This window comes from Strigops habroptila, chromosome 11 (assembly GCF_004027225.2).
Source record: "Strigops habroptila isolate Jane chromosome 11, bStrHab1.2.pri, whole genome shotgun sequence".
Classification (NCBI taxonomy): domain Eukaryota; kingdom Metazoa; phylum Chordata; class Aves; order Psittaciformes; family Psittacidae; genus Strigops; species Strigops habroptila.
Window position 1 is genome coordinate 11,611,729 of NC_046360.1, and position 16,264 is coordinate 11,627,992.

General features: G+C 44.5%; 1 protein-coding gene across 1 annotated transcript; it reads left to right on the forward strand.

Moving 5' to 3' along the window:
• Positions 1-350: 350 nt before the first annotated feature.
• On the forward strand, positions 351-15,648 carry RAB35 (RAB35, member RAS oncogene family). The gene is made up of 6 exons (XM_030502076.1): positions 351-588; positions 4,350-4,400; positions 5,152-5,275; positions 12,108-12,232; positions 12,326-12,450; positions 12,980-15,648. Exons 1-6 carry the CDS (start codon positions 537-539, stop codon positions 13,106-13,108), a joined length of 606 nt encoding a protein of 201 aa, XP_030357936.1. The 5' UTR covers positions 351-536; the 3' UTR covers positions 13,109-15,648.
• The last annotated feature ends 616 nt before the right edge of the window (positions 15,649-16,264 follow it).

The following is a 16,264-nucleotide window of genomic DNA, read 5'->3' on the forward strand; positions in this document are numbered from 1 at the left end:
CCTCCATGACACCGCTGGGCACTTCATATGCGCTTCCTCACCTGCAGGGTGGGCTCTGATGGTGACTGCCCTTGTAGCTGTGCGACTTCATGCTTTGGTACACAGGTATTTTGTTCAAGAAGCTAAACACGTCTCCAGCCAACGCAGTGTATCCCTGCGCCTGCCGAGGAGCGGGGCTGGCGGTGCCTGAACGCGCCGGGACTCCCTCACGCCTCTGATGCTCCCGTCCTTCCACGTCTGCCCGCCTCACGCAAGTACCTCACGGCTCCATCATGGCCGCCGCGCCTGTGAGCAGGGTGGAGCCGCCACCGCCCTTCCCGCGCAGGCGCGTTCCGCGGGGGCTCGGCGCAGGCGCGGCCGCGTGCCGGCGCAGCTGGCGGCCCCGGTCGGCGCGGCGCAGGCGCGGGGCAGCGCTGTCAGTTCCGGCTGTTTGTGCGGGAAGTGGATCCGGCCCGCGCCAGCCGGCCCCCCCCCCGGCCCCCCACCCCCTGCCCCGCTCGCTCCCGCCGCCCGCGGCCGCTCCCGCCGCCCCGGCCATGGCCCGGGACTACGATCACCTCTTCAAGCTGCTCATCATCGGCGACAGCGGTGAGCGCGGCGCGGCCCGGGGGCGGGGGTAGGCCGCTGGCGGGGTTGGCCGCCCCTCGCCTCTGTGAGGGGCCTGAGGGCGGCGGCGGGGCCGGGCGGTGCGGGGAGGGCGGCGTCATCCCGGGGCACCCGCGAAGCCATTGCGGCCGGTTCTCCGGTGGCGGGGCTGTGTTGTGCTGTCGGTGGCGCTGGGCTTTGCCCGGGCGGGTCGCCGGAGCTTCCCCCCCCCCCCGGGCTTTGAATGAGAGGGCGCGTTTGCTTGGGCTTCGTAAGGCGTTATCTGATGAACCTGCGGAACTGGCTGCCACAGGATATTATGGTAAATAGCTCGGTTAGGGTTAGGAAAAGGAAGATTAGGCACGTACGAGGAAGGGCAGCACCGGCGCGGGTGCTTGCAGCAGCCTTCGCCAGCCGCACGTTTTGAGGGTGCCCGCTAATCTCTTGCTGGGCTGAGGAGGGAATTCCCTTCCCTTGTGACAGGCGGTTCAAGGCATCGATGGGAAGGGCTGGCTGCTCCTCAGCCCTAGGGACCATTGTTTCCAGTGTGGCAACTACTACGTTTTAATACTCTTTATTATCTTAATTATTCCTCATGGCTCTTTCGGTGTTTCAATGTGAAGTCTCAGTTCTAGAGTTTGTCAGGGTTTTTATTTATAATAAATCCTTCTAGAGCCAGTAGCTTTGTGTATTTCTAGTTCTAGTGTAGCATGCAAATGCCTAAACCAGTTATGGGTAAAGGATAGTTATAGATTTTTGGCAATTCACCCATGCAGCAGTTTCAGAAACTTCTGCAGGGGTAGTGTGTGAGCTCAGCCTGTGTCTGGTGCTTTAGTCTAGGTACATAAGAATTGGGACTGGGAAGATTCCTGCCTTCAGTCTGGTTCAGTGTTGGTAACGCTCCAACAGTTTAGAGTTTAATTTCCATAAACTGGAGAAGATGGCATCCACCCTCTTCTTATAATAGAGGTGTGGTCCATAAGGTGGCAGGTCCCGGCATGCAGCGAGGCATGGCTCTGGGGTGAAAGTGTAATGTTGCATGATCTTGGCACTTGTCACCTCCAGAAGCTTTAGCTGTATGTAAAAATATTTTATTCTATACTAAACTCTGTCTGCATGAAGGGGTCTAAAGAGGGAGAAGGGCCGCAGCTTAAAACTCTATGCGCTTTTGGGAGCTTATGGGTTGTTAAAGCCAAGCGCTGCATTCTGAGTAGAGCAGTAACTCTGCTGCTTGCTGATGAGTTTCAAAACTGTTCAGGCAAGATAAACAGGATGGTGAAAACTCTGAGGAGGACTTCTCATTTTAAACAATTAAAATGACATTTCTTAGCTGAGTTTTCTTGAGCAAAGAGCCTACAGTGTTTCCAGTGAGAGGAAAGAAGTGAGAACTGTCAGATTGCCTGTGGTTCTCTGTTGTTGTAATTAAATCTCACTATGCAGTTTGAGTATTGATTTTTCTTTTTTGTTTTTGTATTTGCTAACCCCAACAGGAAGGCTTTGTCCCTGCTTCCACAAAGCAGTTTACTTGCTTTGTTTATTGATGTTTATTCCCTGCAATAGGAAGTGGACTGATGCTCGATAAGAAGATTCTGTCTCATCTGCTTTCCCTTGTATGTAAATATGTCAGGAGGGTAGTAGGTTTGTGTGCTTTTAGAACAGGTCGTCTTGAAAAGCTGCTGGTGATCTAGGTTGTGCCAAATCATAGATTTAAAAATAATACAGATGATCTGTGCTTTCAGTGCACTGCTTTAATTCACTCTACCATTCAGTAAGATAGAGGTTTTAGAAACCGGTGTGGCACAGAAATTTGCTTTTAATTTTGATTGTGCAAAGTCAATAGGCCTTTTGTGTTGTTTTGTTTCATTCTGCTGTCTTCAACAAGCAAAAAGGCCCGGCTAGCCTTCTCTTTTCAGATCTTCAAATAACTCTGTGTAGGAGGTGGAGGGTCACGAAGAGTGTGGCTTCTCTATGCGTGAACAGTGTGGATCAGAGGCAGTGTTTGTTTAGTGAGATCCTTGTCATCGGGAGCATGTAGAACTTCCTGAGTTGAGGAGGTTTCTCTTCTCTAGGTGCCTGGGTCCTGAGAGCAGTGTAGACCAGAGGTTGTCTGCAGCAATGGACAGTCTGACAAAGCAGTGGTCATGTGCAGCCCATGCAGCTCTGCAGCGTAGCCGGAGGCTGGCTGACGTTTTAAGAAGGTGGTGTGGTCTGACAAGTCTGTGGGTTCCAGCATCTACTTTCTTTTTGCTAAGCTGGAGGCCAGTCCTGTTATCCTGCTTGACCAAGAAGCATAGTACTTGCTGAAACCTTTTTTTTGTTTAAATTCTTTTTCCTTAGCTGGCTGGTGTTTTGCAGAGGTTTAGCTCTTGTTAAATAGCCAGTGCTCTGTGAAAGTTCAGGAACTGCTCTGCTGCTGGTTTTGAGCTCAGAGTGTGTGCAGGCTGTAACTTGGTATTTTTTAGTAGCATTCTTTCTTTTTTTAAAGATATTTAAAAAGATACTGAAATACTCAATGAGAAATGGGCATGGCCTCTCCAGATGCCTGATGGTTTGAACTCATTGCAAATGAGACCTGTCTTACTGGAATCATGCAGATGTTTTGGGTTTGATGTTTGTTTTTTCTTTCCTGGTAGCTATCTTCAGATGCCAGCAGCTGAGAACTAGTCTTTGCATAGGTCTTCTGTTAAGAAAAGTCTGCAGGCTATACGTCATCAAAATAATTAGCTTAAACAACTATTACCTGAAAAGATTTAATAGATAATTACTCTGGTGAAGTTGAATTTTGTTTTCATGCCATAGCAGACTTCTTTTTTGGGGGGAAGGGAGAGGAAGAGACATTAACAGTAGAGATGTTGTATGCAGAGATAACAACTTTGAGGCATTCTGATACCCAGATTCCTCTTGGTTGGGTGTGCAGGAATGAGTTCCTTATGGTTCTTTTCTGAAGCACTGTGAAAAATGCTTCCCTGCAACAGGGTGTGATCAGGGTGCAAACAATCTTTTCAGGAAAACCTGGATGAAGTGCTACTCAAAGCACTTAGAGAAATGTTTCGTGGAACACTTTGTCAAAAGGTACAACTTCAGAAAGGTATGTGTCCTTCCTATTAGATGTGGAACAAGCCTGTGTTGGATGGCAATGCAGAACAATGGTTCCCAACTCCTCTGTTTGGTTTAGGCTCCTGTTAAACTGTGGCCATGATAACATAAGCTTTGTAGTATGAAACCCTAGTCTGGTTGTCAAAGTAGTCCAAATTCCACTGCTGTTCAGCACGGCATGATGAATGGGAGGTAGGCAGTGGTGTTAAGCATGATGTGCAAGTGGAATTCAATAGAGTAGTTTAGAGCAATGTTCTGAGTGCTTGTTAATTAGCAGGACATACTTGGGTTTGGATCTTCCTTAGCAAATGTAAGCCTACTGATTGTAAACTTGCTTTTAGTTATCATTCTTTTATGGCCTCTTAGAAGCGACCATAGTTCAAAAGCTACCGTTTGAGAGTTTGCTGAGGGCTGGAGGAAGGTGGGGACACAACTCCTCCCATACTGCTACAAGACACATACCGAGCCTTGGAGTGACTGCAGTGTGCTTGATCAAACCTTCAGGGAGAGTACTGAGATGAGTAGTCAAGGTGGATGGTACTGAATTATCTGCTGAGAAGATAGCCTAGTTAGAGTTAAAATGCAGTAAATGGGTAAAATTCTGTTTTGTCCTACCTGACACCCAAGATGACTGTATTCAAAGATCTTGCTGTGTTTGTTTGTTGTAGGTGTGGGCAAGAGCAGTTTGCTGTTGCGTTTTGCAGATAATACGTTCTCAGGTGAGTGTTTTGTTTACTTCGGTTAAGTGAGATGGTCAAGGTCTGCTCCAGTGCTGCTGGCTGGCAAGGAGTGTTCCGCATTTACCCACTGATAGCTGGACTAGGAATACATGGTGTTTCTAACTTTGTTTCCCTGGTATAAGCCTATACAAGCCATCCTGTCTGATCTTCACTTGCAACTGCAAGTCCTACAGGATTTAAATACTGACATGTTTCCAGAAATAGCTTCGTTTTTTTTAGCTTATGCTGTATTCTGTGCAGAATTCCTATTGGCCATTGGGGATTTAGATTGATTGAATATTGTGGCTAAACAACTTACATTTGTGACATAACTAACTTACTGGGAGGAAACTCTTAGAACAGACTCTATTCAAAATCAATGATTGTAGAAGCAGTTAAAGAAATCTTTTGTCTCAACTTTCACAAGTGGAATACTTGCATAGTTACTGTCCATTTCTGGAGATATTTGGGTGCTTACTCGTGACCACCAATGCAATAGAAGAATCATTTTATTTTTTAACACTGAGTTTTAAACTGTAAGAGTGACGTGGGAGAAGTTGCAGCTATTGGCTGCAGATAAAAATATACAGAGCATGACCTGATAGAGCATTTTCAATGATAAGCAGATAAGGGGGAACCTTGTTCTGCTGTCCAGTGTGAGAGCTACTGCCAAATAGCATTCTGAAGTGTGCTTTGGGACATCCAAAATAAACAAGAGTTAAGTTCTCACTTAGCCATGCTTTCCCTTCAGGCAGCTACATTACCACAATTGGAGTGGATTTTAAAATCCGGACAGTTGAGATCAATGGTGAGAAGGTGAAGCTACAGATCTGGGACACAGCTGGACAAGAGCGCTTCCGGACTATCACATCAACGTGAGTATAACTGGGCTTTGTGGTATGTAGCTTTATGCATGGATCTTGCAGTTTAGAGTTACAGTTCAGATATTTAATGTTGCAGTTGATTAGTTAATGACAGCTTTGTGGTCTGCACAGTGGGACTTTTCTCAGCTGTTTTAGAACCAATAGTGGTGGTGATGATGTGGCTAGGTTTGAAACTGGGGTTTCAGATTTCCTCATTCTTCTATGCACTACCATGATGGCTTTGTCTTATTCCTCTGCTGTTAGTTTCCAAATAGTAGAACTAGAGTTATTTCACTGTTCTGTATATAGTAGAAAATTTGTCTCTGAAGCCTGTCCAAGAAGGTCATCCTCTGATTGAACATATTGCACAAGTACGGAGTGCAAACCCTCTGTCAGTGTTGTATAACTAATGAATAGCTTTGAGATTGAAGAATAGATGATCTTAAGGTCCTTTCTAACCCTAACTATTCTATGATTCTAATGGGATTTCCAATATTTAGTTTTCTGTCAGGACAGATGCATTTTAGTGGTTGTCTTTGTGTGGAGTTCTGTTGAAATAGATGCCCACATGAAGTTAACCTTTTCCTTGGTTCGAGTTCAGTTTCATTCTCATTGTCCTTTTGAACAGCATGTGCACAGCTTTTCCTGTTCCTGGAGAAACCACACCCAGAGCTGCAGCCGTGGGAACTGAGAATAAAGTGTGTTTGTAAACTGATTGCATTAAAGGTGGGACTGCTCACCGTGGCACTAGGGGAAGAGGAAGAAATACACTTGGAAATGGAACTTTTGTTTCCTTTATTAACAATAATAATTCTTCTTGAAAGATCTGAGTGTTTCACTGGGTCTTTCATGACTGACTTCTCTTTTGGTTCTTATTTGAGAGGAGGATTGTTTTCAGCTGATACATTGGTTAATTTAGGCATAAAAATCATGAGATTGGTTGTTACATCTGACCAGCTAGAACTGGCAAAATTGAACCTGGTGTGTGCACCGCCCCTTTCCTCTGCGCTTCTATACGGATATTACTGGATTGCTTCCATTGTTTCTTAAGTGTTTGGCTTGAAAAACCTTGGTTGCCTCTTGTAGGGTTCCTGTGTGTGACATCACTTCTTGTTTCGGCGCTGCAGGCAGCTTGGGGCAGGAAGTGGTGAGGGGGAGGCAGCAGTGCAGCGCTGTGGCCCCCATCAGCTGTGTGCACGGGCTAGTCACAGAGTGCCCCAATTACTGCTGAGTCAGCACATGGCCTTCCTGTTTTCAGATTCCCTGACGTGACTCCGAGCTGCATTAATGAGCGTTGGTTCATGGGGCTGATGCCAGCTGGTTTAGAAAGCCACGGTATCCAGCATGGAACAGGGAATACTGGGAATGGAGGTGAACGGGAATAGCCACAGATTAGAATTTGAGTAGTGTTTTGTTTAATTCTTTGATTAACATTTAAAATAGGTGAGCTGAACTGGTTTGAGGGTGTTTGTGCCATGACCCGTTTGAACTCTGCTACTGCTTTCTTTTGCATAGCTTTTTAACAAAGTGAGGCATATTTTACTCATGGGGAAGTGAAGGCCTCAGTTTTCCTGCCTTAATTCTGGTAAAGTGGTTACAGAATCTTCTGTGGTCAGGATTTGAACTTTGTGCAACTTTAAGCAAAGAAGTTCCTATGTCAGAGTGCATTTAAAATGTTGAGGAAAACGCTTTGGGAATGCTGGTTACAGTGTTGTGAGGGCTCCTCTTGCTGCTAGCTCAGCTAGCTATCTGTGACTGTCTAGCATTCACTGATACTTTTCAGGAGGTGCTCTGGACCTAAACATATCACCTATAAAACCAGGAGATAACAGTGTCTGGATATTAGAAATGGTTCTACCTTTTCTTCATTGGCAAAGTAGCACTGTAACTGATTTGCTTATCCCAAACTGAGTGACAAATCAAGTTACCATGCTAGTACTTACAAAAGGGCTTGGCTACCAAATCATGGGTGGAGTATGAGTGTGCTGTCAACAGTGTGATAGTCTTTGTCTAGTCCTTGACTAGATTGAGGTTTAGATTGAGGTAAAGAATATAAAAAGGTGTTCCTACAGTATTACTGTAGGCCAGGAAGTGCCTTTACAGTTAAAGGTAGATTTCAGATTGATGTTGAGCCAAGCCTGGCAAGCAAACCTGGAATTAGAGCCCATCTGGTAATAATAGTAATAGGTTGGAAGTACTGCTGTATAGACCTAGAATTGCAAAATGGGAGAGGTGGTAGGAGTTAATAGTGGAAAATTGGGAAACGTTAAGGTTGTTCTATTTTGATTTTACTTGACTGCTGCTACAGAAGCTGAAAACCAGAATAAAACTGTACAGGAACAGAAATCAAGTTGATCTGAAGTATTCTGTACAAATTCAAGAAAACTAAACTAGATCAGAATTTCAGATTGGGAAATCTAAAAGACAGCAGCTGTTTTTTACTGTCTATTAAATGTGGAAATACTGGGATAGCTGGTGCCTAGTGGGAAGAGAGGCCAAGTTGTGTGAATTTGGTTGTCATGAAATGTCATCCAGACTCTGAATTTCATTTAAAATCACCAGAGATGTGGCATGGCAGGACTCAGATGTGTTAGCAGGAATACTTCAGATGCATGAACAACCAGTTCCTGTACTTGTTTTGCTCTTGTAGGACTGCTTTGTCCTGATTCAGGTCTGTGGTTTTGTGATACAGGCTTTACATAATAGTTGTCAGATGCTGGCACAGGGTGAATAGTGATAGCAGAGGGGCCTTCTGCCATGTGTTTGTGTGCAATGGTATGTCCAAGAGAGGGATAAGCTGTTTGCAATTATTGAATTGCTGTGTCTTTTACAGCAGGTATGAGGGTTGAAAGACCAGTCAACTGGCCTGTGACAACAGATGTGCTTCCAGAAACCTGGAAAAAAGGATCAGTATGAAAACATATTAGAAGTCTGTAGGATTGGTTGGAATTCTAGATGAATGAAAACCAAGGAACCATGTATACCACAAAGTAGCTAAATTCTGGCAAAGCTACTGCCTTAAAGGAGTGACCTATCTTTCACGTTGACCGGTTATGTTCATTTTTCCATAAAAGAAATGTATGGACCCTACTGAACTGATGCAGTCAGTAATGCTCTGGCTCAATAATGCTCTGACTTACCTACCGTCATGCTTCATGAAACTAGTTATTATAACTCCAGATGCTAATCTGGGGAAGCATTTACTAGAGGAAATCTGAGAACTTTCTTATTGATATCTGGTAGTAGGAAGTACCACGTTGAGTGGCAGAATGTTCTCTTCTGCTTGGAAAGGTACTCCTCAGAGATGTGAGGGAGAACAAATGGCTGAAGGACATGATGATGAGCTTGGTTATCTGGTTCTGGAGATTTTCTGTATCAAGTCTGCTGTATTAGTGGGTAATGTTTCAAAGGCAGTAAGCTTATGTCTTTAAGTTTCTTTAAATATAACTATAGGTAGAACAAACAACTCAGGTGTTTATTTCCATTTAAATGTTAGCATTCTTAAGCATTTTCCACACCAAAGCTAAATGTAAACCCTTTAGATCTAGGTAACTTTTCCAACCATATGGAAGATAGTTGGCTACTACCAAGCATCCAAGGGCATATAAAGGTCAGGTTTGGTTGTCTTCCATCTCAGTGGGATGCTTTCATATTCACTCTAAACAAGAATAACTGTTCTGTAGCTTCTGAGGGGTTTTTGGGGGGGAGGGAAAGGGTTGGGAGGTTGGGACTGAGAACTTAGTTTCTCTTTTGCTCTCATTTTTGTGGTCTCCATCTTCCCTAAAATGAAGATAAGGCATGCTTTCCCTAGTGTCAAAGCCTCAACTACCTCTTGGTTGCCAAAAGCACAAAATTTACACCTACTCCTCCCTGAATGCCAAAAGCCCCATCTGTTCTCTACTTGCCAAAGCCTACAACTTGTTATAAAAGCAATTCTGCACTGCATCATTCTGAAATTGGAAGTATGGGGTAGGATAGACAAGACTTTGTTTTCTAATACTGTCCTGCACTTGGGGTTGGAGAATCTTTGGTGTACTTGTTAAGCCTAAAATGTTATCTAGGACACAAGGCTGTATCTAACAAGTGATAGAAAATAGCATGAGTAGCTTCTTAAGAAAAATGTGTATTTTGGGGCTTGAGAGTCAAAGAATAAAAAGTAGTCATGGTCTTATCTCTTGGGCTGCCGAAAGATAATGCCAGCCAATTGAGAAAATGACATTTTAGTATAGATGAGGGGTTGGCAACCTTTCTAGACCGATGTGCCAGACAATTTTCCCTTCCAAAAATAGAAGCGGTGTGTGCTGATAGGAACTCAGCAGGAGTCAGGGGTTGCTGTCTTGCACAAAGGAGGTTATTTCTGATGAGATGGTTGGCAGTATTAGTGCTTTGTGGCAGGAGCTCCCAGCTCCTGCAGAGTTCTGAATGCCATAGTGGTCTGTGCTGCATGGTCCAGCCCACAGTCCTCATCCCGAGAAGCAAGCGACGACTGTGCTGACGACATGTCAGGAGTGGGATCTGTATGTACACGGTGAATGTTGTTCTACTCCCCGACATCATATGCTTTGCTTAGAAGAAAATCTAGGTGCGTGGGCAAGGTAGGAGCAGCAGGATGCTCCGTTGGGTCCTCTGGTTTGGATGACTGGGATACCAGGCATGGTTTTATGGTGCGCACAGCAGAATGAAGCAGCTCTGCGTAGGTGTAGCTGTACCACTGCGTTTCTCTAAAGGCTGAGTGTTGTCTTTGCAAATGTAATGCTCAGTGTTAGGGAGGAAGTGGTAGGTCAGCCTGAGGGTTGCTGAATTAAAAGACTACTAGGTGATATGGGAGAGTTTGAAGATAATTGGTTTATTGTTCAGATGTAGAGAAATCTAGTGTGTTGATAGGGTTGGAGAGCTTTCCCTTTCTGATGTTATTGCACAAAACAGTTTTTCATCCAAAATGGTGTGCAGTGCTTGTTAGTGGCAGGAGAAAATGGGTTATCTTGGCACCATGTGGATTCAGGCTATGGAATATTTTTTCCTCTAAATGATCTAAGTTATGGAATAGAGTTGAGCTTTTAACAAAGCACAAATGCAATGCTGTAACAAGTTTTAAAGCTCTTAAAAGGAACTGATTGTGAACGAACTAGTGGAAGGTGTCCCTGCCCATGGCAGGGGGTTGGAATTAGATGATCTTTGGGTCCTTTCCAACCCAAACCAGTCTGTGATTCTATGACAAGAATATTTGAAAGTACAGGATCTCTGATGGGCTGAGAATAAGTAATTCTTATCTGAGTTAGTTCTTGCCAAGGGAAGTGAATGTACAGCATAAATTAATGGTAAAACATGCATGGAAAAATTATTTGACTGTCTTCTGAAAGTGCCCAGATGAGCAGTAGGAGCAGGCTCTCCTACTTCCATAGAGTACGTATCATATGATAGAGGAGTATTTGATACCCAGTGATTGTCACTGCGAAGTGATGATGAGAGGAAAGGGGTGGGGGAGATGAGTGCACTCTGTGTGTGGTGTATGTCTGTCTGTGGAAGTCTGTCTTGATGGTTGATACAGACAAGTGGCTTCTGCTAGCGAAGGGATGGTGAGGGGAGGGTGGGGAAGAGAGAGGGGCTGGCTCAAGTGCATTGGTAGCAGAAGCAAGCTGAAGATTTGAGATCTGAAAGGCAGTACATTTGGATTAGATTAGAAGGCTTTGAAGCTTAAAGGTGTCCTTGCTGAGTTGGAATAATTTATCAAAGAGGACCAGAGTAGTCACAATGGACATCTCTAAAGTGCGGGGGAAGGAAGAGTGCTGCAAGAGGTGCTTGTGGTAAGAGATCAAGATCTAGAAAGGCTGTCACAATTTAAGGGAATACCCTCGATTTTGGTATGCCAAGTTCTGGAATTTGTTTTCTTAAAAATCTTCATGATTTTCAGGCCATGAAAGGGAAAGAATAAAGCTACACCACGTATAAAACACTGGATGCTGGTGAAGACCTCATTATCAGTGGTTTTAATTACTTTTTTTTTGGTCAAAGCTGCCTAATTTGCAATAGGGAAAATACCTGAGCGTGTGTCTGAAACTGAGAAGGTGGAGCTTGCTCTTTTTATGTAGCATTCTTGTGGTGCAGATACTGTCTGCCTTTAGTAGGTTCATGCAGGTGATAATGCTGGAGCTTGAATTCGGATTATTTTTCTTACATGTCATAATTGTTCATCATCATTTAAAGGTGCTGGTTGCCCAAGACTAATGGGAATAAACCAAAATGAAGCTTATTTTTAATGGCTAAAGGTAGCAGAGCGCATTGGATGCCCATATGGAGTTGATCTGTTGAGTAGGAAGGTGCGATCAGAACACAGTCGCTCAATAAGAGGGAATTTTTTGAGAGCTCAAGAGAACTGTGACTGAGGGTTGGGTATATTTGGAGATCTGCTGAAACCTTAGTCTGTAAATGATCTTTCACAGATAACAGAATGACTGCAAAAACTTGATGTGGCATGTACGATGTGAAGGTTCACATCACAGCCAGTTCTGAGGACGTACTGGGGGCACCGCTGCTACCTTTTGGTCATGGAGCTGGAAGACAGTATTTATCTTTGAAGGTCTTGACAACATGAACAAGGAAGTAAACAGCAGTCTTTGGACTTCAAAACCTACTTGTATAGACTAAACGAGGAGGGAACTCTGTAGGTTTAGAGGAATAGTGTGTTGTAAAAGAATTAAATGACTCCCAGTGGAAAGAAAATGGGGGCACTTGATTGCAGTAACTCGGGGATTTGTTATGAACCTTGTAGAAGCTAAATGGAAGAGAAAGAGCTGAGGTGATACACAGCTTGAGTTAACATTTGTTGTCTTCTCCTGCTCCACAGGTATTACAGAGGAACACATGGGGTCATTGTTGTCTACGATGTAACAAGTGCAGAATCTTTCGTGAATGTAAAACGGTGGTTGCATGAAATTAATCAGAACTGTGATGATGTCTGCCGGATACTAGGTGAGTTTCTAATCAGAGTTGCAACATGTTCTACAGTGGGCTGAGCTGCTGAAGTACCAAACTGACTTCGTTCCTTTTCCTTTCCTTTTTTAGTGGGGAATAAGAATGATGACCCAGAGCGAAAAGTGGTAGAAACAGAAGATGCCTATAAATTTGCTGGGCAGATGGAGATCCAATTGTTTGAGACCAGCGCCAAAGAAAATATTAATGTGGAAGAGGTAATATGATGTGCAGAAGAATATAGATAAGACTGTGTGGGGATATTGGTTTGGAGAAAAATAAAAATTACATTCTTCTCGTTGAGGAAGGAACATGCTTTGTACATGTTGCAAGTGAGTAGGTAATGTGTGAAAGAGACTTCCAGCTGTGTTTGGAAGAGTTGGGGAAGTGAAATGAAGGAGCCCACATTGCATTTTCACTGGCTTTACAATGCTAACATATTAGATGTGGCCTCAGGAAAGACTTGTCACTAGGGAGAATGCTGCTAGGAGGTGGGACTGCCCAGTCTTCACTCCTAGCCTCAGTTGCCAAACTGACCTGGTTTTATTTACTCATTTAGGAAAGGAGATAGAGGTGTTACTGATTTAGCTTGGGAGCAGGTAATGGATTTCCACTTGGCCCATAGTGGATTGGAGAAGATCTCTGAACCATTATGAAATACCTAGAAAAGTTGCTTCAAAACAACAGCGTCGCACAAAACTTGCCTGAGTTCCTGGCTGATCTGAACTTGCTTGTTTTCTCTTGCAGATGTTTAATTGCATTACGGAGCTAGTCCTGCGGGCAAAGAAAGAAAACTTAGCAAAGCAGCAACAGCAGCAACAGAATGATGTGGTGAAGCTAACGAAGAACAGTAAAAGGAAGAAGCGGTGCTGCTAATGCCCTTTCCCTGCTGCAGAGACTCTGCTCTCAGACAGATCAGCCCCTCCAGCTAGACTCGGGCAATTCCACTGGGGCAGGCTTTGGGAGGACTTTCTCAGTTTTGTGCTGTTATTTAAAGATTATTTTTTCTCCATGTTTTCTATCAAGAGGCGCTGGCACCTTACCACTGCAGTGCCAAGAAGGTATCGGATGGAATCTTGCCCCCCTCTCCTCCCCTGCTCATTCCAGTGCGCCTTGTAGACAAGAAGGACGTTGCCTACCAAGTGGACTAATTAACCCAAGAGTTTGTATATAATGTATATTGCTTTAACCAGCCTCGCCTCCCTGTTGTCGCTTTGGCTTCTGCCTTCTTAATGTCAACCAATCATGGACTGCAGAGTTCATCTTTTTAAAGAAATAGTACAAAGTTCTTAATTCGAGTTGGCTCCAGGCTGGCAGCAGCTGCTTCCTGGGGCCTCTGGCTTCCTTTCTGCTGGGCTCCAGGCTGGCGACTGGTGCCCCTGGGGCCTGTGGCTTCACCCGGAGTTCCAGGCTTTTACTGGGGCTCAGGCTTTGTTTTTCTAGGTACCAGGATTGCAGGTGTTGCTGCTGGAGCCTGGGGTTTCACTTCACCAGCCCCTGGGCTGGCAGCTGGTGCTGCTGCTGGGGCCTTGAATTTCAGTTTGCCATGATCCAGATTTGGGGCTGGGTCCTTGGGTTTCACCTTCTTGTGCTGCAGCCCAGCTGTACCTGTGCTCTCCTTTAGTTTATATCAAGATACTGAAAAACAAACTGACCTATTTTCCCACCTGCAGAAGTGGGAGTTATTTGGATAAAACTTTTTTTTTTTTTTTTTTAATTTTTAAAAGCAAAGTTTAACTCTTTGACCTCTGCTTCTGGTTTGCTAGGGTCTAAGTGAGGGTCCATTTCTTTTGAGAACAACAAAACCCATGTGATTCTGCCGAAAAACCCCAAACATCTCCTCATTGCCCTGTCCACAAATAGGCGATCTGGACTGGAACGTGAATTTTGGTGGCAAAGCTTTTGTTTTTGAGAGAGAAGAGGCATGAAAATAAATCCAGCTGTTCTGGATTTATGTCTGAATATGAAAGCTGCTGCAGGATCATTCCCAGGATTCTTCTGTCAGAAAGGAGGACTGCTGTTTAAATGTAAGGAAATGGAAAGCTTGCTTGGGTTATGTGGTGGTGGAGGATCACCCTTGGAAACGAACTGGTCTCCCTATGCTCAGCAACGTTTTCCTGGCCCTTGTTGGCCTTTCTGGGAAAACAAGGGCTCAGTTCATCAGCCTGAGTAGATGTAGTTCAAGGTGGAGAGTGTGTGTGCGTGTAACTAAAATATCAAACGTCTGGGCTCAAAGTACATGCTCAGCACCTGAATAATAGCCTAAATAATAATAAAAGAAGGTTTTTTTTCCGAAAATCACTAAAAGACATGGAGGGTATGACTTCCTTTAAGGCCTTTGAAGGTGGACGTGCTCAGTTTGTCAGTAAGTGGCCCTATGGAATCGCTGGCCTTGGTTTGGTAGGGTATGATTCACCAGTGTCCATGAGCTTTGAATCAGCCCACTTCCCTCCTTTCTTCCCCCTTCCCCAGGAGAGGCTAAATTTTAAGTCACTTACTTTGCCTGCATTGTTTTAGATTTTACGGGTTGTGGTAAGAGCCCTGATCATACAATCACATCACAATCAATCACTTTAAAGACTTTTTAAAAATGCAAACAATGAATGTGTAACACATGGGGGTTTTAATCAGTTCAGGTGCTGGGAGTATGTATCCAGCTGCCTTCACCCATCTCTTTTCTTCACATATCTTTTGTTGGTAACCCAAGAAAAAGAACGAGCTAGGATGTATTGCTTGTGTGAGCTCTGATAATGGTAAGACTTGGGCGGCTGTGGAAGGTGGTGGCTGCAGTTACACCGGTCCATCCTGTCTGCTCTCTGGCATCGGATGTGGTGTGTACCCAAGGGAGGAGCTGGGTCAGTCCTCAAGGCCTTCCTCTTGAGGTGAAGCTGTCCTGTTATGGTTACCCCTTTCAGATTAAAGGGCCCAGCTGCATTACTCTGGGACTCGTGGTAGCGTGTGTGCAGATCTAGGAGGGAGTAACTTCATATAGGCAGAAATAAAGAATATGTCTGAATTTACTGGAAATGATGCAATAAAATGAGGAAATGGTGCACCCAAGCCTGGAGTGTTCTCTTATATGGAAAGATTGGTCCTCTTTGAGTCCAGGTCTGTGTGGCCACGCTTTGAACTTTGCCAATCCAGGTGTCCAACTTCCTGGCTTAAAGTGGGATTTATTTGGTTTTCATCTTCCCTCGAGCTGGCTGTAGAGGAGCAGTTACCTCTGCTCTCGCCACTGAGGATTCACTTGGAAGGGGTGGGGACTGTGTCTCTAGTGGTGCTGATGTGAAGTTTCCTAAATGTTGAGCAATGGAATGTCTAACTGGTTTGCTAGGATTATTTCTGTAAGGAAAGTTTCTAATTATGCTTTTTAAATAATTTTAAAAAACTAAAAATAAAGGTTACAAGCTGCCAAATCTTTTTCGAGGCTCTGTTTCCTCTGCTGTCCAGCATGTGGAGGTGCAGGGTGGCAAGCGAGGGGTGAGCTCTTTGGCTTGTGTGTAGAGGGTTTTTTACCTGGGAGGGGTGTATCGGCACATCCACAATTAATGCTTTCAGATGTTTAGTTGCTGTTCTAGTTTGAGATGTGAATGAAACAGTAAGCTGGAACTGGTAAACTTATTTCAGTGTGAGATGCTCATGATTTTGCTATAATCTTTTGTCTTTCTGTTCAACAAGATGTGTTGAGTGAGCTTTGAAAGCTTCTGCTTTCAAAGGCAGCAGGGGTCTGACCCCAGGTTGATTTGATGGAGTCTGTCCTTGTTTCCCAGGGAATTAACGTGTTTCTGTGTAGGAACCATGCAGCCATTGCTGTGCTCACTGCCCTTTTAGCATTTGCTTACCCCTGCCCACCCTTGGTGTGCAAGCAGGCTCTTGAAGGCAAGTCCTTCCTTCCTGGAGAAGCGTGATGGAGATGTGCTGTGGAAGGTGCCTTTTCTTCTGCCCGTGCTGTTCTGGTATGAGTGTGTAGAGGGGGATCCTGAGGAGGAGGTATAGATGGTCTGAACTGCAGCTGGTGCAAGCTGGAGGTGT